A 26,284-nucleotide genomic window follows, 5' to 3' on the forward strand; every position below is an offset into this window, starting at 1 on the left:
TTGTTTCCTACAGCACAGCATTGCAGAGGAGCAGAAGGGCTGTAAGAGCTGGTGTCCCCTCCAGGATGGTGCAGACCACAGCACACTGTCCCTGTCACCATGACCTTTGGGAAAGCCCAGTCCCTGCCCTCCACTCCACTGGGCTCCCGAGTTCACAGATCGGTCACCATTTTCCATGAGACTGAATTTAACTCTTAATGAAAAATCTCCTGTTTTAATTTCTGGGTGTTCTGCAAGTATTTCAGACCCTTCTTACTAACGTGTAACAGCAAAGCAGCCCACGTCTTAATTCAAGTGGCATTTCTAAGACCCCCAGGTATTCTCCTCCAGCTGGTGCTGCTTTTCTCTCTCAATGCCTCTAAGCTAAGATCACTTTACTTGTCTCTTACATGCATTAACTGCAGAATGCAGTTCCACAGGGCACTTTTCTGTAAGATTTAGCCATTTCAACAGCAGTCAAAGAGGAAAGTCCTGGCTGAAGCTGAGATGAGGGTTGCAAAGGCTTTCTCTGGCATCCCCCCAGCTCCAGCAGCTTCACATCCCTGACAGCACACGTGCCAGCTGACTTGGGCAGGTTCTCCACCTCCTCCCTCCAAAGAGGACTTGATGAGATCTTGCTTTTTCCTAACATAAAAACCTTCTTAGCCCTTTTAAACAAAGTAAAATTTCTGTTTTGCCCAGACTGCCTGTCCCTTTTAAGGTCCATTTTCTCTTGCTAAACTCACAGCTGCAATCCCTTTCCTACTATCTGTCCTTTTGGTATGAGCAAATGCTCCAGTTCAAGCCCTTCACTTTATCCACCTTGTCAAGAGGAAACAAGGAAAACAGACACACACTCACCCCTTCTCCTGCCTACCTGCTCAACCAGCTCCCCCTCCTGATTCAATGCAGCTGAAATACTAGAAATCAATGAACAAGCTGGGACAGGTTTGGCACAGGCACTCAGGACATCACTTGACACATTGCAAAGGAAGCACAGTACCCTAGTTGGTCAGAGCTGTTCAAACGTGGCCCTATCTTTACACACTCACACAATATTCCACTGTTTAAGACACTAACTGGAACAAACATACACACTTCTACAAGTCAAATTCGTGTTTAGCCCCATTACAAGTGTAAAGCAGCACGTGCAAAGTATTTGGCGCTTCAGAGTCCCCACCCACAAGCCCCGTGGGGCAGAGCTATGCTAGATGCTGCAGGTACAACAGAGGTCTTGTCCTGCCTCAGGGCAGCCAGGACTTCCCTACTGCATTACTTATGAGTGATAAGCACCATCCCACGGCAGGGAGGAAACATCACCGAGCATGCCACAAAACTGCAGAGAGGGTCTGACACTGCCAGACAAACCCTGCACCCCAGAGGACCAAGGGCCCAACCCTGCTCATGCAAGGGAAGGAGCACTCACCAGCCTCAGCAGCTGGACACTTGCGGATGGTAAAGATCTGTCCCAGGTCTTCCTCTTCTTCAGGGAGCCCTTTCTGGAGCCGCTGCAGCTTCCGTAGGCTTTCACTCCGCTGGTGTTTCATGGAGCGCACGTGCTGGATGAGGTTCAGCTTGGCCTTGGTGGAGTAGTTACAGAGGACACAGTGGTAATAGCAGCTTTCACTCTCAACCCCGCTCTCGTGATGTTGAAGGTGCTGTGAAGAACAAAGCAGAGAGAGATGAATTTCCTGTATCATCTCCAGTCTCCCCAGGTTAGTCCACTGTCAATTGCTAAAGCCACCTGGGAATGAAGTAAGAAACTGAATTATGACGAAGACACAGTAAGATCAAGCCTGCTCATGCTCAAGGTACCAGGCACCCTCCTGCTTAGAAGCAAGAAAAACACAACACACTGAAACGAACACAGAAGCAAAAATCAAGATGGGCAAGATCACCTCCTCCAGTGAAAGAAAATACCAGATCCAACATTAACAACTATTCACGACCTACGCACGGCTAATTCGTTCATATTTAAAGCTTATCCTGGGAGGGGATCCAACTACATGTCAAACAGATAAAATTAAATTTGATAAATTCTCATTGAAAACTAAGAAGAATAAACCCAAAGCAAACCTAGAACACAATGAACCCATTAGATTGAGAGGTCCTGGAAACAGCATATGGAAGCGGAGTGCAGAGCGTGTGCTATCCTATCCATCATCCAGCGCTCTGTTCCCTGGCATCTAGCTTTTACTGCCTTGGATCTGGAAGAAAGCAGCAGCCTGGCCTGGAAGATGGCTGTGACAGTGATCCAGACTGAAAAGCCAGTGGTGAACATGCAGTTGGGTATCACCACAAGAGGTTAGCTCTGGGAAAAAACCATCTTGTTCCCCTCTGAAGCTGTGCTATCGCAGCCAATATCACTAATTCCAAAGTATTATACCTTGATTATGTGACAAAAGACTATCAACTGTCTGGCACAGAGGCCCAGGCCACTAGGGAAACTAATGGCTATTTTATGTGATGGATCCCAAGGATGCAGAGATTAGTTCCTAAAAGCAGAGGGAAGAATTCACTGCTTACAGCCATGCTGTCTGCCATGGCACGGCTGCTCTCTGTTCAGTTTGGGCAGTGGCAGGGCTGGGAGTTCACAGTAACCTTCCCACTTCCCAGAGCAAGGGCTTCTCAAAAGTTGAGGAAAAATGGATACCAAAGGCAAACAACATGAAAGACTCCTCAGTGAAGGCCAGCTGGGGTTTCCACCACCCACCGACATTTCAGCTAAGCAATAAGCTGTTCCAGCTCCTACCGCCCAACCTCAAGACCTCTTTTTGTCTTCTGGGTCATCTCATGGAACTCTTCCCGTGCCAGGCACTTCACCCAAGGCACGTAAGTAAGGCAATGTGGCTTATGTATCAAGGTTTGTCAATCAAAAATATTGCCTACGTGCAGCCAGGACCTTCTGGTAAAAATCCTGATGTGTATTATCTCAGTTACAGCTAAGATAAGATTAAAGACATATTACCCAGTGCTGTGTGCTTAGCTAACACGAAGGAAGGAGAGCCCTCTGAGTCTAGGAATGATTAAAAATAGGATAGGAGCTGATGCTGAGGCTTCTGATTGGAAGGGTGAGGGAAGAGAATAAATGTATTCTAGATCTGGCTAATTAGACTCGCATCTTTTGGGATCACAATGTATTTAATTAAATTCACTGTAATATTTGAAGAATCCACCAGGGCACTAATCCCATCGGTGCCCTCAAAAGATTCTTTTGCCATTTTCCCTCATAAGAACTTCTTCCTCTCATTTCTATTGTTTGCATGCATTACCCTCTTCCTGAGCCAGAAACAGAGATGTGGCTTAAGACAGAAAAAGATGAGGCTGATGAGGCTGCTGGGAGAGCCACGGCCCGGCCCAAGCCAGGACACGCTCTGCCCTGCTCGGAGCCGAGTGCCCGCCAGCCGCTCTGGCTGCAGGCTGGGGTCTGGCTCCAGGAGACACACGGCCAGACCCTCCTGCTGCTGGTGAGGGGGTGCCATGGAACCCCCTTCCTAGGAACACCACTGCCCAGCTCAGAGAGCGCCAACGGGCTCAGCAGAGGCTTGGCGAGATGGCAGAGGAAACCCTCAGTGAGCAATTTGGAAAAGTCTGGTCACAGGTTCAAGGAAATACCAGTCTCCGTGGGAACCAGAGACACAGTCTGTACTGCTTTCATTTTAAAGCAGGTTTTAGGAAAACATTTGTTTTAAACAGTTCAATAAATATCTTATTTTCTGCTCTTCTTTTGCTCACACTCCACGCATGTGAGGTATGTTCAAATATCCCTTGTGCCTGGGTCAGCTTCCCCTGAGGGTGCCACCACCACCACGTCCACCCCAGACACGGTGTGACATCACATGCCTACCTCCCATCCTCCCAGCAGAGGAGAGGAGCAGCAGAGTAAGACAAGACGACAAATGAGCAAGTACTACTAGCTGTGAGTTGCTGGAAGCGATGAAACACTGGACAAGTAGTTATTGTCCATCACACTGTTAAACTTTCCCCTTGTGAGAATTTATCCGTATCACAAAAAACAAATTCAAAATATTAAACCAGAACCTTGTTAGAAGACAAATCAACTTGAAAATCAAAGGAATATATTGTTCTTAGGAAAACCAACCAACTTCTGTCAGTGAACATTGATTTCTGCAAGTCTAAGGGGGTGATCACCCCCTCCCTCTCAACGATAGGAAACTTCCAACATCTGGTTCTTCACGCATGGCATGCGAAATATTGATCAGGTTTAGTCAAAGCTCCACTTTAAATCAGAAACAGACAGAGGAACGCTCTGATGGAAACCATACGGCTGACGAGCACAGCTTCCCCGGGGACAGGGGCTGTTCCTGTACGTACATGAACCGCAGTACAGCACTGTGCTGCTCACACCAATTCCTACACACAGATCACACCAAATCCAGCCCACCTTCCCTTCGGGAAGCTCTCAGGTCTCTGGGCAATGTCCTTACTCTGAAGTGCAATCATAAGCGAGGAGGCTCTCTAACAGCTGCCTTGGTATTCTTTTCTTCTAATAAATAACAGCAAAATGAATGTTCACAGTGTATGACTATGTAAATCCAATTTTAAAATTAAGTATGGAATGACACTATGTGCAGTTTTTCTCCATCTCCATGTCCATACTCCTTCAGGTATCCCAAACAGTTTTTATTTTACTATCTTTTCCCCACCCTACACTGCCTCACCTGCAGTATTTTTCAACAGGCAGAGAATTTCATGGGGCAGCTATACGGATCTGCCTGCAGGCTGCCCTCCTCACCCCCTGCCATGTGCTCAGACCCTGCTCCTCAGAGCAGAGGTTGCAGTGACCACCACTGTGATGCTCACTGCTGCTGTTAGACAAGCAATGAACTCTCCTGCCAAACACCTTTCTAGGTGTTACTGTAGTTAATGTTCACCACTTAATCTGATTTCTAAAAACTTTTGTATGTATTTTAAATTACATTAAATCTACATCTGCTCAAAACCTCTTCTGTATTAAGTTTATTACAGCCATCATTCCCACAGTAAGATGAACAGAGAACCCTCCCTATAGTGCTCAGCTGCCAGAAGGCACAATGTCATTTTCCAGCCCCTATTTGCTATGTCTAGTGGGTCAAATCCTGTTCTAGGGGATATCTGAACTGTAACCCCAGCTCACTAGGGAGAAGCAATAACCACTTTGAACTATCTCGTGCTTTCTCTGTTTATTATTAATGAGAAAAAAGGCCCAATTTCTATGCAATCTGAACTTCATCTTGTATAATGTTTCCCCTTTGGAAGGCCCTGAAAGCTACACAGAACAAACCAACTGACAACAGTGGGAATCTCACCAGCCTTGAGACCAACCATCTCTGCAAGTGGTGAGATCCCACCTCCACCCTAAGAAAGTTCTGAGGGTAGAAAAAAGCAGTAGAACATGGGAGAAAGCTCTCCGCAGGCTTGAGGATGGCCCCCTCTTTCTGCAGACCTCAAATGACAACAAGCAGTAGAAAGAAACCCTAAATCTGCCCCCAAGAAGCAGCAGCCTGTGCTCTCCTGCTCCCCTCCCTGGTGCGCAAGGGCTTCCTGCACAGATCAAGGTGTCTGTAGGCAGGGAAAGCAAGTTAAATAACAGGCCTGGGGCCAAAACCCAAAGTGGGAAAACAATCTCATTAAGTCCATACAACAAGCAGAGAACCAACACTAACAAAACAGAAAACCTTTCCTCACCCCAAGCCAGCTTAACAGGACCACCAGCCACAGCAGCCACCTGGATCCTGAACCAAGATCTGTGCAAGAGTGCTGATGGTGACAGCCAAAGCCAGTCCACCACCCTCTTGCTCACACCAACTCCTCACTGCTCAGTAAGGCCATGTGGTGGTGTGGGTAATTAATAAACCACCCGGAGAAATCTCTTTCAAATCACTTCTGATCTCTTTCTCCAGCTGGCTTTCACATCACATGATAATCCTGCTGCAACATCACAGGCCACTGAACCACCGAGAGGTCCCTTAAGAAACACCTGACTGAAGTTACCAGTTTTGAACATTTTTGGAAGAGGTTTTTTCCCCACATATAACACTCTTCTTTCCACCAAATTCAGCATGATGTCTGTTGTGTTAGAATGGGTAAAATTAGTAGCGACTTAAAAGAATTGACAGATGCAGCTGAGGAAGATGGAGACAAAAATCTGCTGGAGGGTTACAAAAGCTGTGGAAGGGAGCACTGCCACAGACTTGCATCACTCTTACTTCTTCCTGTGAGCACCTACATCTGACCAGCAGCATGACCCAGAGCCAGCGGGACCCCTCTTCAGCCCACAGCGGCGGCCCACCAAAGCAGGGGAGCACCACAGAGGGTACACAAGACTTTGAAACACAGAAAGTTACTGTGAAAGCCACCACCAGCACACCCTCCCATGTTCAGGAGATTCTGGAGACACATCAGCTTGATAAACACATCCTCAGCACAGAAGGATGATCAGGGATTGACTTCTCCTCAGAGTGAAGTCAGGCACAGGTAATTAGTTACAGGCTTGGGTAGGAAACGCTTCACAAGCCAGTGAGAAGCGTGTCTGTGACAGCACACTCCTGGGGAGCTAGACAAGACAGCCTTATACCAGAGCTGGAGGGAAGGCTACAGGTCACCATGGAAAGGGACCAGAACCTGCAGTAGACCTCAGGAGCCTCATAAGCATCTCCTGGCCCCCATGTGCCTCTGATCTGCTTCACGAGATAAATCACACAGTCCTGGAAGAGAAGAATCTTGAATTTTTAATGAAAGTCATGTGGACGCAGCTGTCTGATCCTGGTCTGTTCCAAGTACTCCATAAAAGTCAGAGCTGGCCCATCCATCTTGCTCTCCTTTCACACCTGCAGCCCCAGTTGGAATTTCCTGGAGCTGAGGGAGCCACGGGGCAGGCGCAGTGAGAGCCTGGGCTGGGTATGGATGGGAAGGGCTGGTGCAGCCACTTCCCGGCCCAGATGTTTTGAAAGGAGGAAAAAAATTGATTCTCCATACAGCAGGTTCCAAAGATTAATTCATGCTCTTTCATATTCCACCAATGTCCTGCAACTGTTTACTGCCTCTGAAGAAGCAGCGTTACGAACCCCTTCCCTCCTCCCAGCCCCTCGTGTACCAGCTCCTTGGCACAGCTCCTGGCTGTGCAGCTCAGGCTCACAAGCCCACAAGGTTTTGCAGTTCAGCTTGTAGTAATTCCAAGGGCCCAATGGTGAGTGAGCATCGCTCCCCCACTGCCAGCTGGAGCTCCCTCAGTCCTTAAAAACACCACAAGATGAGGACAGGGAGACTTTGTGCAACAAATCTGGATTACTATTTACTTCTTGGTTTCTGATCTTTTGTTTCCAAAAGCCTGGAAATGCAGCACTTCTCCTGCCAAAGAGGCTGAGACACTTGATGCAAGTCCCTGAGTCACACAAAAAGGCTGGAAGAACAGCACCTACTGCCCCAATTAACAGGCAGCCCCCACACCCCCCTTCTGAACCTGAACCTTTCGTGCCCTCCAGCCCTGCCTGGTGTGACATGAATGTCCCTGGTACCATGACAGGGCCGATGCAGGCACCAGGAGCCCTGGGCAGAGGAGCTGCCAAGCAGAACCAAGCACGGCCACACACAGTCCCTGGACCATCACACCACAAGCTCCTGACTGCAAGGTTGCAAAGTGGGAGGGAAACAAAACCAAGGACTTTCCTCAAAAAGAATCCCAGCAGCAAGACACGGAACTGCCAGGCTGACCTGTCATGCCTGGGGAAAGGTCAGTAGGCACAAAAACTCTAGGCAGCTCCAAGGAACAGCTGGTCACCCGGCACCAGGGGAAGGAGTCATCCCCATGGGCCACACACACCTTCCCTGCTGGCCACGGGGCTGCTGCTTGCCATGCTGAAACACCTCTGGATTCCCCATGAATGACCCCAAGAGCCACCCAGCAAACTGGGTTTGCTCCACCAGTCCTTGAAGTCTCATTAAAAGCCAAATATTGCTCAGCCTAAAGATGGAGAGCTCAGCATGGATTTTACTGAACGTTAAATCAACCAGCAAGCGTAGCCAGCAAACTCTGTGGCACTTTAACTTTAAATAATGCAATAATTATTGAATTTCCTTTTTATAACCGAAGTGCTGGAATGTAAACAATGGGGCTGTAATTGCAGGAAGGGGGGATCAATAGAGGCAATCGTTTTCAGCCATGTTAATTGTAAATACAATTGCTCCAAGATGTCAGCCTCGTTCTTCTCGCTCCCAGAATCATCCTAACGGATGACAGAGTCCAACTTTCCCATTACAGCTGTTCGTTCCTTTAAGAGGTTCTCAATCAGGTCTGATCAATCTGTCAAGATAATGCATGGAGTAAGTAAGACTCTTCCAAACACAAGCTCCCAATCAATAGCCCGGACCTGCTTAATGAGGAGGGGCTAAAGCCCAGAGGGAGGCAACAGTCCCAGCTCCTGCTCAGCTCTGGCAGCAAACTTCTTCATGAGGCCTTGCTGAGCTGTTCAGCTCCTAACGAGGACATTGTTTATGCAGGCTGTGATGAGCAGCATCCCCACGTATTCACAGTTCCCTACGGTCAGTGAGCAAAAAACGACAGAGATTAACAGAAAATAAGAGCCAAGGAAGGTTGAACTTGTATTCACACCCCCATCCCCAGCTTTTAATTGTGAAACAGACCTCAAAGTACTAATTGATAATTTGTTAGAAGAGATCCCCAAAGATAAAAATCTGTGTGGACCACTGAAATTTTAACAGCATCACTAAGATTCCTCCCATACACTTGAGGAAGAACAAAGCCCATGGTAAAGCCCATGCTTGCCCAGCTGTGCCAGCTGTCCCCTTCCTGCTGGGAGAGGCCAAGCTTGATGGCCCATCATTTGGAAAACCTCCTAGAGGGAGGGAGGGGATGAGAGGGCAGTGAAGGCATCAGTCAGAGATGCCATTCTCCATGGGTGTTGTTTAACTCTGGCAGCACACGGGTACCCTTGGTACAGCTGGACGCCCTGCTGCATGCTTGCTGAGCAGCCCAGGGAGGCAGAAAAGACAAAGGTCTTCCTGGACTCCTTCCAGCCAGGAAACTCTTCTCTCCCACCATTGCATTACAAGAGCTGCAGCCACCACAGATCTACTCTCAAGCAACCACAACTTTCGGGAATTTTCCAGATCCCTGAAATCTTCACAGCTCTCCCAAGGGAGCCACAGGCCTAAATACTGCTATATGTGAGGATGAATACAGGAGTGTGTGTATTGATTTTGCTAATTATAGTGATAAAAACAAAACTCAATAGAAAGTACATTTCCTACCAGCTATTCTGAAAAGTGCTGCCCTCAACCTTGCATGCTCCTGCTCTGGCCATGGCTCCTGCCACAGGACCCACGACAGCCCCGAGTCTGCACCAGCAGCTCCTGTGGCTCACGTGTGCACCTCTGACACACGTGAGCCCAAACTGCACATGGAGAGTACAGTCCTGACAAATGAGGGACCTGAGGGATGGTAATTGTGAGCAGAGCTTCACATGGTGCAGAGCAGCACAGTGGCTTGGTGATGCTGAGGTTCCTCTGCAGCCTTGCTGCTTCACCAAAACCTGAACTGATGACATTTTGCTCCTCAGGAAAATTTACAGTTTTTTCACTTCTTATTTTCCACAGCTGTTGTTATCCCTGGAGAAATATGACAGAAAAGCTGTACTCTGTTTTTAAAAGCAGTGCCTATAAAATACTGTATGGACAGTGAAAGGATGAATTTATAAAAACAGCAAGAAATTTTTTTCCACAACTGAGCAATGTCACCAAGGAGGAGGTCAGGGCTCCCACCTTGCTTCTTTCTCAGTGCTGGGGACAGCCAAGAGCCGAGTGAGGAATCTAGGAGCCTTATCTCTCCCAGGGTTAGGAAAAGAAAAGCTGAAGACAAGACAATAAATAAAAGCAGACTCAACGATCCCAGTACCCAGTATTTTTTCTTTTTTAACATATTTTGTACATATACTTAAAAGTAATAAGTTCAGTGTGAGTTGTTAAGCTGTGAACACTCAGGTGAACCACAGTAGCCTGTGGATGTGGAAAAGCACTAAAGAAAAGGCAAATTATATAACAAAAAGGGCTGAGGGGAACCTGAAAAGACTGTAGGATAAAAATCTGTTGTCCATATTGTAATTATATGGCTGTTGAGTGATTGAGAAAGGCTTTCCATAACACGGAACACGACCAGGCCTATCGGTACAGGTGATGTATTATTTCCTCCAGCAGCAACAGGGATGATCTGTGTTAGGCTGCCAGGGACCTGGGAGGAGGCTCTGTGTGCTCCAAGGCACAGCACGAAACACACTCTTGGTCTGCTGTTGTTAGGGACAGCTCAGGCTTAAAACAACTACCCAAAACCGAGGGCAGGAAGGCTCCACCGCCGCTCCCCGCGCTCCTGTGGACAGCAAGGGACCATCATCACAACGCTCCATAAACACACATGGGAAATTGAACCAGCCACAGGAACCCAGCCTGAACTCCCAGTATTTAATAAAATACTACAGACACAGATTAACTTCCCTCGCCCAGTATTTATTGTTTCATCTATCTCTAGAGAAGTTACCAGTGCTATGATAGACTGAAGATTTCCTTGTTTTCATATAGCTTCTTTATAACTTCCTACAGCAATGTACCACACTGAATCCCAACAGATAACCATACAATAACAACAACAATACACAAGACAATTTTTTAATCCTCTCCATAAATCGAAGAATATCAATATCAAAGAGATGGATGACAACCTCCCCTCACAGAAACCAACAAAAATGCATTTAGGAACAACAGACCTAGCTCATCCTTCCTCCAAAGTCTTCACAGAGAAACATTCATGATAAATGACTTTCACTTTATCCAATCAACTAGAGGACTCTGTGCAGCCTTGGCCAATGGAAGTCCAAACTCTGTCCTCCAGCACCCCAGAACTGCATACACTCAAACACAAAACCCTCAGCCCTTCCAAAACGTCACCTGCTGTGGCGTATGGTGGTACCTCCTCAGCAGGCAGGTCATCTGGATCGCCACCAACCTCTTCCCTGCTTCCCTCCTCAGCACCCCACACAGCTTCAGCCTTCTCTGCACCCAACACCCCTGACTGAGCTGGGCCTGGAGGGTCAGCCCAGGACACAGGGAAGTCCTGGACAAAGAAAAGGCACCGTCTGCACTCTGGGGCACGTGAGGAGCTGCTGCAACAAAAGGAAAGCTGGAGTGCTGTGGTGGTGGTGGGGCTGTGACAGTCTGAAGATACAGGTGACACAAGATTTTTTCAAGAGCAGGTGACACAGCAGGAGGGAGAACCAAAGGAAGGTGCAGTGAATTAAGACAACAGAGAATGGAAGCAGAAAGAGGAAACAAAATATTTCTTGAGTCTTGAAGGTGAAATGAAAACCAGTAGAACAAGACTAAAGCCAGTGAAGCCCTCCCAGTAGAGCAGCCCTTCTGCAGAGGAGCTGACTGCAGGGCTGGGCACTGACCACTCTGGCTGCAGGTGTGCATCAGCACACCTGGAACACGAGGATGGGGCCCTGTCCTGTGAAGATAAGCTCATTAAGTGTCTGTGAAACACAAACAGAACACAGAGCACCACAGAAATGCCCATGAGAAAATAAATAATTCTTCATTCAGTGAAAGCTTTGGATTGTATTAGACAAAGCCTGGGGCAATGTAATGAAAGAGGAAGATAAAAAGAAACAGAATAATTACTCATTCACAGAATGAGGCAAGAATCCTACTGGAAAAATATGTACGGAAATACTTATTATTAAAAACTGTAATAATGCCTGCACACAAAGGGCTGAGTTCAGGCAACCTGAAGTCTGCTATTTCCTATGGTTAAGATGGCTGCAAGGGCTTAATGAACTGCATGGACACTAACATGTCCTAAGAAATATGTATATAAATCCAGAAAACTGCTCCTTGCCCCACACCACTTGGCAACTACTCTGTGAGGAAAGCCACCAAGTTCTTGGTGAGGAGAAGCCTTCCAACCGCCGCCTCCTCCAAATTTAACTGGAAGATCTCTCTGGTCCTTGAGCATGCAATGGTTCCTAGCACACATTCACAGGCCTGGTTTCCACCAGAAAGGACACATCAATGACCCGTAACAACTTACAGTAGCACCACTGCTGGGCTGATGTAGTAGATACACAATTCCAAGCAGTTTGCAGCTGATGAGGAGACTGGGTTTGCTGTTCTAAATTAATTCACAACAGGCTCTTGGCTTGCAAGACTGCCAGGAATAGGGGCAGTGTTTCTCCATAATCCCAATGGACACTGAAATGGTAAGTGAAACAACTATCCTGCTTCCCCCTGAAGGGCCAGGGCTGGCACAGCCTCCCATTCTTGCCACAGACTCTTGCAAGCTTCTTGGTGGAAAAGGTCAATATTTTGCCCTAGCAGTAAATCTGCTTTTTATTCCACCACCATAAGCTGACACCTGCGCATCGTCTTTACCAGAAGGGCAGAAATTAAACAACCTGCTTTTCAATGCCACAAAACCATGAGTGGGCAGGGCTGTAGAGCTGGGGAGCAGCCGGGGAATGCTGCCAGATCTGGTGGCACTGTTGGTACCACCATCTTCGCACCACACAAATGGGAAAAGGAACCTGAGACAAGAGGGACAGCCCAAGGTACCTGCTGCCCCTCCCCTAGATGTCAGTCCTACATGTATCTAAATCCTAATTCCACTGTCGTGTCCTTCCACAGAGAGATCTACAAGTGACCAGGTCTGCTCTGAATATTAGTTGCAGCTACTTCCTCCAAGACAGACTACAAAAATGGGAAATACAGAGCTTGAAGAAGTACACTGAAACAAACAGAATAAAACCTGAGATAATAAACGTCTCTGGTCCCTTTGGTGCTCCCTTTGTTCAAGTGTATCTGCATCCACTTGTATTTGCCGTATGCAGGTACAGAAACTCCTGGGAAAGCCAGGCACAGTAGTTATTGTTTTAGCAATTCTGGATCTGCAGTCTGCAATGTAAGCCCTGTAGAGACATACACAGGGTAAATGATAAATACTTATGAAGGCAGCACTAATCAACATTAAGAATAATCAGTGACTACTGCAATTCAGAAATAAAATGGAAGCAGCAAAATCTTTTCTGGGAGCAGTGTCCACTCATGGCACAGAAGTGTGGGAAGATGACAGATTTCTAAATCCTATTTATGAAATGGCATGTATAAAGCCATTTACTTCAGTAATCCTGAAAGTCTCACTTCTGTGCTCACGTGGGATTAACTTCTTTGCAAAGATACTTGCTCGGGGTGAGCGCATGCTGTCAAGAGGCCAGTACGCAGGTTTCATGTCTTGTTAATCCACTTGCCCAGCCTGGAGTTGGACATTTTAATAGGCCTACCTGGGCACTGCAGCGCATGCACCAGGAAACCCAGGTAAGTCAAAACTAAGGAGGCGTGAGAACAATAAAAGCAAGGTTCCTACTTTGTGGGACCACGTGGGACCCCAGTGCTGCCAGCTGGCACCCCGCCGGGTCCCGGGGTGCCCACGGGGAGCCCCTCCGCCCCTGCTTGGCCTCCCGCTCTGCCGGGGGCGCAGCCGGAGGCGCCGCACGTGGGGCGCGCTCCCTCCCCGCCAACAGCCCCGGGGCCTCCCGCGTCTGCGCTCACCACAGCCCTTTGAGAGGCCCGTGTATTTACAAACTGAGGCATGTTGAAATCAAAGGGGATACCATATGACATAATTCACATTAAAATGTCAACAGGCTGACAATTTATAGCGTCAATCCACCGAAGGTGGGGAGAACTAAGATGCAGTAATTGTTTAATTCCCGCTTAAGCCAACAGCAGCTTTACCTTCCAACGCGGTACAATGTGCAGGGCCTCTCGGGCGTGCTGTCAGCCCAGGGATGCCAGCAGCTGGCACCTGGCCAGGAATTAGATAACCGCCTTAACTATTTATGAGCGCTTCTCACCAGCGAGCCGGGCGTGGGGCTGGGGAAGGCAGGCTGCTGCGGGGGAAACGCAGCTCCAGCACACACCACCGCAAATATTTGCCGTCAGCACAAGGACAACCTGTTTTTCAGGCAGGCAGAGTCCCTCTGGTCAGGGCACTCCAGGGCAGCCCGAGCCTCTGCGGCACAGCAGAGGCAGCGCCAGGCCAGGCGCTCCGTGGGCAACGGTAACAACCTGCTCACACCACGTCTGGCACAGCCCGGCCTGGCTGGGACCTGCTAACACCCCAGCAGCAAAATAATGGAGGCACCAAGTGCCCCAGACATAAATTATTTCAGGGCTCATGCAAACTTTTTACCCCAGGTAGATCGCAGCAGCGATCAAATACAGGGCATTGCTTTGTGAGACACAACATCTGGGCCAGCTCAGCCTGCTGCCGTCCCCAGCCCACAGACAGGCTGCTGGCAGTGTCTTGTAGCCAGCAGTAATGCGTAAGAAAGGCATGAGAGAAATGTGCACCACTGGGACAAATTTTACCTGGATAAACCACAGCCAATAAATTTTCTCTAAACGCCAGCTAATGCTGTCCCTTTGAGAGCAATGGGAAGGGACTGCATGGACTCCAGAGTCCTCTGCACAGACTTGCTGTCTGTACATAAACAGTAACACCTCATTCTCTCTTCTACCTCATTAACTGAAACACATTAAAACAAGTGTGCATTGGGAGCAGAAAATGAGACTGTTAAACCAAGCTGATATAATCCTCATCAGCTGTGGGAAATGAGAACACATCCATTACGCTGAATCAAGTACGCCAACTGTGATTTACTGATAATGTTAAGACCCCAAGAAAGATGCTTTTCCCCCTCAACTGCATCTCTCCTGCTTCCTTCACACTGGGCACTTCAATCCACCATCTTCAGGACCACCTCGTGTTATACCCAGAGCACTGTGGTCACTTTCCCCGCTCTGGGCACAGCGCTGTGGGGCCTGGTCCAGCCCTGCAGACAGCATCGAAGGTACCTGCTCAGGGAGGAGCAGGGAGCCCTCTGACACCTCTAGTATGGAAGTGGAATAGAAGGCCAAGCCAGCAGAGCACACACCTGGAAAACGGGACATTTCAGAATCTCAGTCTCGACCTGTGTGACAGTTCTGGACAACAGCAAAATTTACCTGGGCAATGGGCACACTGCTGAGTGGCTCATACTTGCCTTAATGTTACCCGCCTGCAGAACAGCACAAAGGGGAGAAAAAAACCCTGCAGCATCTTCGTATAAAACCCCAGCATTGACACCACTGCATCCTTAGAGGTGACCCCTAATCCCCAGGCTAGTGGTCAAATGCAGTAGGAGACTGACTCGAGGGAGTCTGAGCCGAGAAGACAAGAGCTGTCAAGGCAGTGGCCACTGAGCTTCAGCAGCAAGGGACCAGCTACACATGAGGGTAAGGAACCGATCCCATCTCCTGAGGACAACCAGGACACACTCCCACCCTTATGAGTGAAGACTTGCTGGACACGTTAGAGAAACATTAATTTCTTCTTACCCAAGAGTCAGAGCAAGGGAACCCTGCTGATGGCACATGAGCTGCTGGCTGCAGGAACTGGACAGGTCACATTCATCTCAGACAGAGGAGTGGCTCCAGGTCCTTCACCAGCCTGGGTCTGAACTGCTGACCTTAACCCAGCAGCTCAAGTTTCCAAATTCTCTTTTCTCTGGACTAAGCGGCACTTCTGGTGCAGCAGGACGGGGGCTCCTCTCCTGACGCCTCTGCTTGCCTCCGGACCCAGAGCAAGAATGTAAACAACCACTTCCATGCACACATCTGCTGCTGCAGATGCAGATGTAAGCCACCCGTAACTATCCAACTGCATTTCTCTCCCAGTACACACTGCTTGGAGCGCAGCCGGGACTCGGCTCTCGGGACTCGTTCCTCTGTGCGAACCTCGGGGAGCAAAAAGACACACTAGGGTCGGAACTGGCAGCTTCCAGCAGTCTGCACAGGCATTCTGAACAGGATCCATGAAGTCTGTTTAACCAGCATGATGTGTGCAATGGAATCACAAAGAAACAGGCATTTAAAGTGACATCTGTTGGATTAATTAGCTGTGTAATTACCCTCCCCTCTGTGGAGATAGGCTTTGTTACTGCTGCCTGAAACTTCCCCAGGTGATTTTCTTTGTAACTGTCATTCTTCAAGCATGAGAAAGATAGGAGTGGGTGGGACAGGACTGTAATGCCTGTTCCGAGAGAGGCAGGAATAAAGCCTCAGGGCCATTAGGCAACCGAAGGGAAATAACAGGTCAGAGTATGGTAACCACAGAGATGTGGTGAAACCCCAGCAGGTCACGTGCATCAATCCTTGCAAACACTGCAGCCGTGGGCAGGCCTGTGCGAGGGATGAAAGGAAGGGGGACAATTCAAATGTTCACATTCTCCCCAATTAGATCAGAGCTCCCTGGCCTCCAGCCCCCCTTGGGAGCCCCAGGCTGAACGGGGGAGTGGGGGCAGGCTCAGCTAGCCGAGCCACAAGGCAGGGACTGCCTTTCTACCAGGGCTGCCATGGCCAGTTCTGGACAGAACAACTCTGGGCCAGTGTTTGGAACAAAGAGGAAACCAGGATCCTGGGATTAAATGCACTTCTCCAGTGATTCAGTGGCCAAATAAAGGTACCTCTGTAGAAGTCCACCTCCCTACTTTAAATGCAGAACAACAGGGGAGAAAGGAATTGGGGCATTCATTTCTGGTGTCAGGACAAAAGCAGTGCAACAATGGAGCTGTATGGCAACTCCCACATAAATCAAACTAGGACCTAAGCAAGTGTTTGTACCGCAAGTTGATCCCAGCAGCTTTTCCATATTGCACCACAACATCCAGGCAGTAAATTCCTCACAGTTTGTGGCAACGGGAAGGGTTCCATGGGAAGGCAGTTTTGGAGAATGATGACACAGCATGTTGTGAAAAACCAACTGACTACAAGACCTGCTTGCTATTGTTACCCTGCACAGACACACCAAGTCCCTGCCAAGACACGGAGCTGCTCCTCCCAACACGTCACCAGCACGTTGGCTTGGGACACCCCAGCAGAGGGGTCTGCAAATGCCATGAAGGGAATAAGGGGCAAATGGATGTCACTGAGCTTTCACAAATATTCACCCACTGTCCTGAGTGCTGCTGCCACCCCCAGGTATTGCCAGTTCAGCAGAGCTCCGGGTGCCAGCTCCCAAGGGTGCCCCAGCAGCGGGATGGGGCGGTTTGCCCGCGCTTTGCCCTGCAGCCTTGCCGTGTGGGCAGCAGGGGTTGGCAGAGAGGCAAAGTAACCTGGAGACAATGATGTTCGAACAGCTGCAACAAGGTTTACCAGAGCTTGTCCAACCGTAGCCAAAGGCACAACTTTCAGAGAACCTGTTGCACAAGTGTTAACTTACTGCCTAACTTGAATTGCAGAACTCGATTGCACACACTGCAGTGCAAGGCCAGAATTTTTTAGGACTAGCAAAGAGGACTAAAAGAACATTATGGTATTAGGCTATGTACTGTGCATTCATTATTTATTGCAACATAATGAATTCCCTAAGAGAAAGCCAACATAGAACCACCCCTGCTTCTTTCACCATAATTTTGGGGGCTTTAACTGTTACAAAATTTTATTTAGAAGTATCTCTGCTATCTCAAGAGAGAAGACAAAGCACCTCACAGCCTGGTTGCACTAGCACAGCCTCACAGAAACCAGCAGTTCAGGCCATGTCACACAGAGCAGTTCAGGCAGAGCACCTTATGGCCTCCTTCCCAGCTTGCAAATCACCCCCTACTTGAGATGGATGCTAATGAATGTCCATCCATTATTTAATAGGCTTGTCATCAAAGCACTGGCAGCTGCGCTGCTGTTACCTGGCCAGGCCTGTTACCCTCCGTGCTGAAAGCCTGACCCTACCCAACCAGGAAAAGGAACTAGTAGGATTTCCCAGGTCTTTCAGCTACATCACTCCAAGAGAAATGACAGGGAACCATCAGGAGGGGGAACCCCTTGAGCACAGGATTCAGCAGCCACTGGCAAGCATGGGCTTACAAGCCCTGCACACAGCCCCAGCCTCAGGGCAGCACCATCCCCATCTCCTCTGCCTGCTCACCCCAGGGCTCCCACACCAGCCTGTTCCAGGCCTACCCATCTGGCTTCAACTGCACACGAGGTACCTGCAGGAACACTGGGATAAGAGCCCTGACAAGCAGCCCATTCCCTGTCTCAGACAAATCCCATTTCAGCTCTCCTGATTGGAGCTCCCTGTAGCAGCTCTAGATCTGCAGGTAGGAGAGCAAGTGGACACATGAACTTCTATGACAACTTGTGTCACAGTGCCAGATTACCTGGAAAATAAATGCAGGTGTTCTGGATCCAGACCTGCATCCCTGGCACACACTGACCCTTCAGACTCCCCTCTGCAGACCAGCAACCCTATAGGTACAGGAGGGACCACAGGCCCCTGACAGCCTACACCACCATGGCAAGGTCTGCTGGAGCCCCTACATCAGAGCCGTGACCATAACCACCTGCCCTCATCTGAAAGTCTGTACAACAAGCACCACCTGAAAAGGAAAAAATTCCTGCTTTGAAATTTAAATATTTGTCCACATGATCTAAGATTACTGGGATTAAAAAAATGAATCATAAACACAGACAAAAGCGGCATCATGCATGGGAAGAGGTTGTATAAGGTTCACCCTGCTGCCACATCACAATGATGACATCTTGTTGTAAGAGACCAGCTGAGGTCCAGGACAGCTCTGCAGGACCTCTCTTATTCCCCAGGGCTGAGCATCTCTCCAGCAACCGACCCACCCCAATCCTGGGGAACCAGAGCAAACCCAGCCCCAACAGGTCTGCAGGGCTTCATCAGGGGCTGCCACAGAGCTGGGAAAAACTGACAATTTATGCAGATTAGGAGAAAAGCATGTCAAAGTGTTTCTCAGTTGTTTGGGGTTTTTTCTTTTTTTTGTTGTATGTTTCATTGTTTTTTTTAACCCATTCTCACAAACATTTTGAATTCTAAATCCTGTTTGACAGCAGCTTTTGGCTGTATGTTTGGCTAACTACTCCCATCTCCTCTGTGGTGATCACTTGCTCCTGTGACAGTTGCAGTCTTCCTCATTTGTTACTCAAGTTGCTTTACAGGGTGGTTTCTTCACTAAGCTGGTGGTTGCACATGGCTCAGCACTTACTGGAAAACTGCTGAAAGAAAAACCTAAGTGACTGAAGTCCATAAATAAAACATACAGCAAGCAGTGCTCTGTACTCTCAACAGTTTTTATGTCAACCCTTTCAAAAGTAAGCATAGAAAAAGGGTACATTTTTTTATCCTATACTGATGTACTTCACTATTAAATACTTAAAGGAAGGTAAAAACCTACTTTAATGCCAGGGTGATGTGCTGCAGCAATCTGTCACTCAGAGAAACGTGCAGCCTCAAGAGAGAGGTTTGTGAAAGGGTTAAATGGATAGTGAGTGGGTTTTGTATTAAAATACTTGGCAATCCCAAGGGGATAGGAAAGCAGAACTAGATCACAGAAGTCCATCCCTCCTGAAAGCGGCTGTGCTGTAACAAACAGCTTTGGGTAGGAGCAAAGTGCTGCTCAGATGTCTCTAAGTCTGGAAGGAGGCAGAGCACAGAGAGCTGCAAGAGGTGCTGCTGAGCCCCCCAGCACACACTCCAGCCCCAAGCCCCTCTTGCCTCAGCCTCACGCTCTGTGCAGACCAGGCTGCAGTGCACAATGTTTCTCAGCCTCCCGTTTAGCAAGGCTCAAAGTTCCTTCCAGACCTACGCATGCTCTAGTCCTGAGAACTGCTTCAGTTCATGAGCTCATCACTCATGATTTTACCCAAGACTAGAGGAGGGCAGATTGGAATTAAAGGTTTCAGAGACCAGCTTTAAAAACAGCTTTGTGGGGAGACTTAAATGGGTATTCACTTGTGAAGCTGCTGTTGGAATTTTAAGATCTTGTAGGAAATCAGCTAAAAGTCCCTTACACTCTATAATTTAAACAGGCTTCTAGCACAATTCATGTTACTCATGAGTGTAATGCAGAGCTCTGATGCTGCATCTGTAGTCCAAAGATAAACTTGCAAAAATAAACCCAAAACACACAGAAGGCAGACAGTGAGTAAATCAAAGGTTAATACAGCTCTAAGCCTCTGTAACAAGCATGACAGACTCTTTGTGGGCAACTTTACCCTAAGAACCTTAAAAAGCAGAGATTGAAGGAAGTTTTTGATAAAAATCAAAGCCAAACTTGTTTCCTTTTGCCTACATTAAACCACTCAGGTATTTCACAGCTGAATGACACCAGCTGTGTGCAGCTCTCTGGCAGCGCTGTGCTCAGCCTGGCAGCCCGGCCGGGTCCCCAGGCTGCAGCTGCCTTGGCTCCAGAGCCACCCCTGGCTGGTTGGGGCCTGGGTGCAGTTTTCTGAGGTCCTGTGAGACAGAAGGCATACCTCGACCACAGCTGCAGAAGGATTTACCAAGAGGAGTGTTGTCTGGCTTCTGGTAGCATGCTGATTGAGGAAAGAACAAAAAAATCTTTCCACTTGTATCTCAGAGCCAAAAACTCCTTTTATTTGCTTCTCATTAATGCCATTAATTTTCTGTTTGGTTTTTTTTTTTTTTTTCCTTTTTAAAGCTTGGAAACTCAAAGATATTTCTTTAAAACTATTTACCTGACAAAACAGAGCTTTTGTACACAGAAGTCCCAGGAGGAAAAGAAGACCAAGTGTTACCTGCACCTCCTCTGCTCCGTTCTGGATTCATGTGTCAAGCTAACTCCAAAGATTATTTGTTGTCTTCACACAAATAATTCCAGTCAGTTATCACCTGTGCTACTTTGTCTGGGCTTCTAGTTTTTTAATCCGTCCTAACACGAACTAAATTGAACACAATATTCAACCACCAGGCAAATCAAGGATTTACACAGTTCCTATGTTTTACCCTTGCCTTTTTGCTTGCCATTGATCATTCAGGCAATGTTTTCAAAGAGATTGAGAATGATTCTACATCTCACTTGCAGAAAGAGCAGTTTTAACCCTCTCTTGCTCTTTTTTTTTTTTCATGATGGAGGGAGCAGGGAGAGAACCTCAAACATCCACAGCTGGGCTACCTGCCCTCTACTCTTGCAACTCCTGGACACTAAACATCATCTGTCCTTTTTGGTGAAAGCACTTAAGTGTTGTAAAGCTGTTCTGCAACTGTTGCCCAGCTTTACACCTTTTTACCTGCATATTTTTACCTTATAGCAGATTTTAAAGCTTGCTTTTCACTCCATTTTTGATCACTTACACACATTCTCTTTCTAATCTTTCTTGTGGAAAGTTAGTTTTTATTTCACTTTTCTCATCCCTCAACTCACTATTAATTTGCAGACCTCTTCACCCAGTAACAATAACCACACCTTTAAGAGCTGTTCATGAAAAATCTTGGCAGAGACTCAGGGAAACCCACTGCCCGTGTGACCCAGCCCAGCCCTGCCTGTCAGCTGCACATCACTAGCAGTGCTGAGGGGACTTTCTCTTCCAAAGGTCTGATTTTTCCCCTTTCTAATCCATACACCTACTAAGACTCTTCCTATTACAGTTTTATCACTTTGTTGACTAACTTCTGGCACACATTACTGCCAGGACTCTGCAATTTCACATGCAGGTTCTTGCAGAACTCCTTAAGTGAAGAGTCCTGGTGACCCCAGTGACTTTTTCCTTCACTGGTACCTCTGTCTGAGACCCCCTCTCTCACCTACCCTGTGTAAAGAGGCTCCTTCCATTCTTCTCTAAGAAGAGATGATAAGAATTCACACCTCCTTCCCTGCCCATACTGTGGGCCTTCTTCCCTTTTCCTGCCTCCCCTTGAAATACTTTCCTATTTAATCATGTTGGACTTTCTGTGGACTTTGGCAGGGCTTCCCCTGCTCCATTTTCAACTTCTTCTCGTGGGTAGTATACATTTAATACAAGCACCAATGTGGTTTTAAGTAAATCCTCTGTGACCTGCACACATCACACCGCTTTAATTTCTCTTACAGTAGCTCACCCATTTTCATGTAGTTTTAACTTCAAAGCTGGATACTATGATGGTAAATGCTCTTTTTTGTCTGTTTCTGTTACGGAAGGACATTGAATTTGAATGCATTATCATTCAGTAGCTACATCTCATACATTATTCCATGCATCATCCAGGATTAAAATATTTTTGGGATTTCCCAGCGAGTTTCTTCAAAATGGCACCTAGAGCCTCTAGCAGTTTAGTCACTGCCTCACATGCTGCCACAACGCTTCACCCTGTTTGCAGTGGTGCATAAAAGTGTCTCCTGCTGCAGGCTGTCCAATTTCCCCCAGCACACAGCAGCCACCATCCTGGTGTGGGAGCTGGTGACACAGCCTGGAACACTCTTAACTGTGCGATTTAAATCACTGCTGGGGATTCAACAGTATTTTAACAAGCACATGAATGCACACTGTCACCCCAACTCCTCTGTTCCCCTACACGTTCTGTGTTCTCACACTGCTGTGGTCCTTGGGGTTATCCTCCTTTCCACCAGCTTTCACAATTCCCTGTTTGATTAGTGTTGTGACTCCAGAACAGCCCCAGCACAACTCTTCCACTGACACCATGTGGGAATCATGCCTTTGCCTTTGGCCTGCCTCCTGGCTGGTTCTGAACTAGCCTGGAAAAGCTCAGCTCCCTGGGAGCTCACAACACTCCTGCTGGGTTAGCAGCTGTGCCTCCTGTGTCCCTTTCCACAGGTCACCTTTGTTTCTTTCCAAATCACGGCAGATCCACAAAATTTCATCACCGCTAGTGACTTGAACACTGATACCAAGGAGTCTTCTTCCTGCACTCTGCATCTCCCAGTTAACAAAGAACCACTGTGCAGTGCATCATGTAGCCCAAACCCTCTCCTTCAGATGCCTTATTCCCTAAAAAAGTTAACTCAGCACTTGGAAAGACCGAAAAGGAAGACACTGAATGAACCCATTCAATGCACTCATCTGGCAGTCTGGCCAGCAACGTGTTTCTTCAGTAGTTCTTTGTTTAAACTTCTGAGTTGCAGGTTTTGAACTAGAGATTTTCAGGAAGTTGTAGGAAACATCTAAACTTGGCTCTTGCTCGAGCAGATTAATTCCTTCTGGAAATTCCACCTGTGCAATAGACACCAGGAACTCCAGTCTGACCTCTTCCAGATGCGGGGAACGCTGCTCTGCTTCAAGTCTGGTCTAGTCCTCTGCGGTCATGAGGAGACAAGACTTGGCTTCTGATACAGTAAGCTCTTATGTCAAGAGCTTGCAAAGTCTCTGCCTCTGCTTCCAACCACCACTGTAACTCAACTTCAGCCTCACTGTACTCATCAGGCTACGAGAGGAAGGTCTTCAAATGCCTCATGTACCTCAAGCCAGTACCTCCACCTCAAAGATTTAAGATCACACATTTTCAGCAGTGCTTCTGCTTGTCGGGTAGCTTCTCAGCATATAGAATCCACCAACCACGAGGAGGAGATAAGCAGCCATGGTGAGAGGCACATATACTGTATGTCCCAGCAAGTGCAAGACGAACGACAGGATTTCCAGCTTAGCTGTGGGATTTTAGGGGGACATAAGGGATTCAGTGAGAAAATAAGGATAAAGGAGAGATTACCAGACCCTTTCAGTTTCTTGTCACAGACAAGGACCCTACTGCAGCACCCCTGCCCTCCCATCGCTGACATGGGAAGAGGTCTGACACAAGCTATTGCCACGTGCGGGACAAAGACGGCAGCAGGAGACCAGACCTTCTCCTCCCACACTGGAAGCATTGCAGAAGATGAAAAGGTTCACCAGACTAAGGGCTAACAGTGTATCCAGATCACATTTTTTGGCAGCAAGTAGCACTAACAGAAGTGGCTCTTGGGCAATGCAAGCAGCCAATAACATGTGATTTAAGGGGAAAAAAATGGCAAAAAAAGCAGAATAAGGAGGATTGTGTGTGATAAGCCTAGTATGTGCTCTCACCCAGCAGCATCTGGAGAGGATTTTCTCCAGCAGGCAGGGAAGAACTCGATTACATCCAGTTAACTGTGCTCTAAACTGATTATGCATGTGCCAGGCTAATGGATTACATTAGCAAGAGGAAAAATAACATCCAATCAATCTCAATTTACTGCAGACCACACCAAGGCCTGAGAGCAGAGAAACCATTCTGTGAACTACCCCCACTCCTGCTGCATCTTTTCAGCTATCAAAAGAGACACAGCATTACAGCCAGGCTGGAGACTGGAAGAACTACTCTGAAGCTTGCTGGATCCACAGGCAGGCTTTCCATGAAGTCAAACACTGATTCCAGCTATGCTGCAGCAACTGTGAATCCAGCTGTCCACCGTTCCCTGCTACAGAATCTATATAGGCAAACGAGGAAGCAAACACATGGAGCACATAACAGATTCCACTACTCTGAAATGTGTCATTCCCTGTCCGGTGTTTCGCTGCTTTCCCATCAAAAGCGACTAAGGGATGTAACAGCTCTGAGAACTGCCCAGGCCTCTTACAAACCTGAACACTGACAATTCCCCCTCATCTGTCTGAGAAAAATACTGCAGATATCTTTATTAGAAGCATCTATGGCTGTGCCCCAGTCTGACTTGGGTGGGGCTTTTTTCCTTTTTTTCTTCCCCCTCACTCCTTTCCCACTCAAGTGAGAGAATTCTAGTACCCCAACTGCATCTTTCCCAGTAAAAAACACTGCAGATGAAGGGTCTTTGGCTATTTATATTTAAGAGAACTATATTTTGTGCTAAAACTCATAACAGAGCTTTCAAACAACTCTTTTTTACGCCAAAACAAATTCCACAGACAGAGGAGATTAAATTCCTCAGCTGTTTTTTTAAATTCTCACTGGGACTCTCCTGCCCACAATTTCCAAGCTGGTTTAACTCTCTCAGGTCTCTTGCACACCTGAGAGGGGGTGTATGTTTCAATCTGACCATTTTTGTGCCAGACTCTGCTGTGTGAGGCTGGATCCCAGATGGTGATGGTGACCACCATCCTCCCAGCAGTGAGGCCTCAACAGCAAGCTCCAGGTAAAACAGATTCCTCCTCTGATCAGTTCCCCATCAACTCCAAGCAGGCCCAACAACCACAGATCAAGGCAAACCCTCCATAATGCTCCTGGTTGTCTCTTTCCCCTCCAAACTGCCCATTCCTAGGGAAAACACAGGCGTTTTGAAACCTAATGTGTCTGCACCGTGACATGGGCTACTCTATGTGGGAACAGTTCAGTGTCAAGCTTCAAATTCCCATTACGTAAGGAAAAATATTCAAAGAAATATTTAAGAAGCACAAAATACACTCCCTGTATATATATAGTTATATATAAAGAGCTCACCACATCTTGGGGGAAAGCAGGAAGAAAAGGATGGGGACAGAGAGAATATAAAAAAAGCTGAAAGCAATAAGAAGACAATGAGTGGGACAGTATGTGTGAAAGGATGGAATGTGGCTTGTTAGATTTATGGCAATTTGTACCTGATTGTTCATACTAAAGCCATCATTGGATGATTAGAGAAAAAGGTGAAGCTTTAAGTCCAGTGAAAATCAATAGAAATGTCTGGAGCAATTCTGCTGCACGAGTGAAAGGACTATTTACTGTATCCGGAGCTCCTCTTGGGTTACAGCCCACAGGGCTCAGGCCAGCCAGGGAGGGGGTTGTGAAGGGGAGAGGAAGTCGGGAAAGAGAAGATGGTTATAAAGAAGACATAAAATGGGGCGGGGAAGAGTAAAGAAAACAAGATGGCAGTCCTAGGCCAAATACTGCTGTGGATGGAAACCTGCAGTGCCTCCAACCAGAGCCTGTCAACACACATACACAGGCTTCTCTTCCAGCCTGCTCCCTCCCCCAGCCCCAAGCAGCACTGCTGACCAGAGTGCAAACACATGGAGACGGCGGCCCTCTCCATCCCTCCCCACCCCACCCACCCAGCCTCCTCAGTGCCAGGATCAACACACCTCTCTGGCAACAGCCACAGCCTTCTCATGCTGACAAGAATCTTGTATGGGTTAACCAACTGCCTTGTGGGAAGAGAGAACACGAGCGTGGCAAATACCACCTCGCACCATATCTTCAACAGTGATGCTGAATTTCTGTGCAAAAGTCTCGTTTAACACACATGCAGTGCTGTAAGACATGCAAGCCCCCACTGAAGCACCCTGACATGAGCACCCACTGGCCTAAGACTTCACCAGCCTCAGCTGCAATCAGACCACAGGCTGAAGAGGTGTACCACACAAGTGAGACTGGGTCCTGCTGGAGAGATCTGCACAGCTCACCTCCAAAAGATCGCAGCCCACTGTGGTTTCAAAACCAGTGTTCCAGCACTTGGGCAACGAAGGAAGATGAAGGAAA

At 47.8% G+C, this 26,284-nt stretch overlaps 1 protein-coding gene across 7 annotated transcripts in view; it reads right to left on the reverse strand.

Annotated features, from left to right (window-relative positions):
• ZFHX3 (zinc finger homeobox 3) overlaps window positions 1-26,284 on the reverse strand; it is a 523,576-nt gene that overhangs the window by 64,181 nt on the left and 433,111 nt on the right. For all 7 annotated transcript variants that reach the window (XM_051629816.1, XM_051629819.1, XM_051629821.1 and 4 more), the window contains one exon: window positions 1,406-1,637. In XM_051629816.1, coding sequence (XP_051485776.1) covers window positions 1,406-1,637 — 232 coding nt within the window. The remainder of the gene's footprint in view (window positions 1-1,405; window positions 1,638-26,284) is intronic.

The sequence above is a fragment of the Apus apus genome, chromosome 11 (genome assembly GCF_020740795.1).
Source record: "Apus apus isolate bApuApu2 chromosome 11, bApuApu2.pri.cur, whole genome shotgun sequence".
NCBI lineage: Eukaryota > Metazoa > Chordata > Aves > Apodiformes > Apodidae > Apus > Apus apus.